Source organism: Seriola lalandi, unplaced genomic scaffold (genome assembly GCF_002814215.2).
Source record: "Seriola lalandi dorsalis isolate HSWRI2012SDOR001 ecotype SW California unplaced genomic scaffold, Sedor1 jcf7180001974191, whole genome shotgun sequence".
NCBI classification, from domain to species: Eukaryota; Metazoa; Chordata; class Actinopteri; order Carangiformes; family Carangidae; genus Seriola; species Seriola lalandi.
The window spans coordinates 1-1901 of NW_019444857.1; the positions used below are offsets into that span (position 1 = coordinate 1).

Here is a 1901-nt window from a genome sequence, read left to right on the forward strand (position 1 = left end):
CCTGATTGTTCCCGCCATTCTCCACTTTGTTATTGGCTGGTTTGCGCTTACAGACAAAGCCCCGCCTAGCCAGGTAGGAGCGGTAGGCCCTCTGAATGATTCTGGCTGACACATCCTCCTGCTTGCGCCTCAGAGTGGTGGTGATTGGCTCATAAGAGACCTTGGAGGGATTGGCCGCCACAAAACGCTCCTCCATTTGTTGCCTCAACATGTCCAGCTCGCCACTGTCACCCAGCACACGCTTGGTGAAGGCAAACAGGATGTCCAGGCAGTGGATGCGGTCGCCACTCACCATAGGCATGTCCATGGCGATCAGTTCAATGGTGTTGGGCTTGGGAACTCGGAGTGGGTGTTCAAGTGCATCAGCAAAGTCAGAAAGCTTGGCATAAGTGATGAACTGGGAGGCATCAGGATCAAACTTCTCCCAAATCTCATAAAAGGTCTCAAAGTCATCCTCACTGAGTGGGTCGGCGCTCTCCTCTGTGGCCACACTGAAGTTCTCCAGGATGATGGCGATGTACATGTTGACCACAATTAGGAAAGAAATGATGATGTACATAACAAAGAAGAAGATGCCCACAGAGGGGTTGCCACAGTCTCCTGTAGCGGGGGTGCCAGCATTCTCCAACAGGGGGTCACAGTCTGGAGGATAGTTCAGGATGGGCAGGAGCAGGCCGTCCCAGCCAGCTGACGTGGTGATCATAAACAGGATGATCATGCTGTTGCCGAAGGTCTCAAAGTTGTACATGTCATCAATTCCAGCCCCGTGTTTCACATAACCAAAGTTGGACATGCCAAAGATGGAGAAAATGAACATAACCAGGAAAAGTAGCAGGCCGATGTTGAACAAGGCAGGAAGAGACATCATGAGGGCAAACAGCAGAGTTCTGATTCCTTTGGCGCCCTTGATGAGACGCAGGATTCTGCCAATACGAGCCAGACGAATCACCCTGAAGAGTGTCGGTGACACAAAGTACTTCTCAATCAGGTCAGCCAGAAACATTCCTGAAATTAAAAGAGAGCAAAAAGAGATACGACATATGTTTGGTTAGGCTATAGGGGATATTATTATTATTGAAACACTGCCCAATGACTGCTTTACTTTACTGTCCACAGTAGGTGCAATGAAAACTGTTCAGTCCTATTCTGTAGATTATTCAGAGTGATAAAAGACAGCTCTAATCTGTTGGGGGGAAGAAAGAAAAGCTTTTAAATTTCTCCTTTACCTCCAATCAGTGATAACATAGTATAAAATTAATGTATGTTACACTTCTATATAACTTTAACAAGCTCTGGCTCTATTTTCTATTGTTTGGTCTTAGCACAAAGTTGATATTTTGACTTTTTTGGTGTAAAGATATATTTCAATACATTTTTGACTGGTCCAGCCACCGATGTTGAGTCATATAAATGTGACTGTTCAGTGCTGTGAGCAACATGGTGGAAATTACATTCATCTCCATGGTACAGGGGCAGCAGTGGAAATTCAGAGACAGATATGTCAAAACCAAAATAAATTTCATGGCTTCATTCCCCACGTTCAAATGGGCAGAATCTGAGCTATTTCCAGTCAAGCTTCTCCACACCTCGTTCCCCAAGGCATAAATAACTCTTTTGAATACTTGCCCACAATTGAAAGGATGACCACAACCACATCGAAGATGTTCCAGCCGTTGGTGAAGTAGTAGTGACGCAGTGCAAAGAGCTTCAGTAAAAACTCGCCAGTGAAGATCACAATGAAGATGAAGTTGACCCAGTAAAGCACAACCTCCGTATCCTCTGACTGATCATCTGTCTCCACCATCATGGTGACCATGTTGAGGCAGATGAGGATCATGATGGAAATGTCGAACACCTGCTGCGTCACAAAGTCAAACACCATGCCTTGGATGTTGTTCTGA

The 1901-nt window shown here is 45.8% G+C and overlaps 1 protein-coding gene across 1 annotated transcript; it reads right to left on the reverse strand.

The window, feature by feature from the left end:
• Positions 1 to 4: 4 nt before the first annotated feature.
• Positions 5 to 1889, reverse strand: LOC147820272 (sodium channel protein type 8 subunit alpha-like; the record flags this gene model as incomplete). The annotated part of the gene is made up of 2 exons (XM_087173286.1): positions 1627 to 1889; positions 5 to 1005 (listed from the first exon to the last, which is right to left on the reverse strand). Coding segments are annotated over exons 1-2 (1257 nt in total), but the record flags the coding sequence as incomplete, so codon positions are not given.
• Positions 1890 to 1901: the final 12 nt, after the last annotated feature.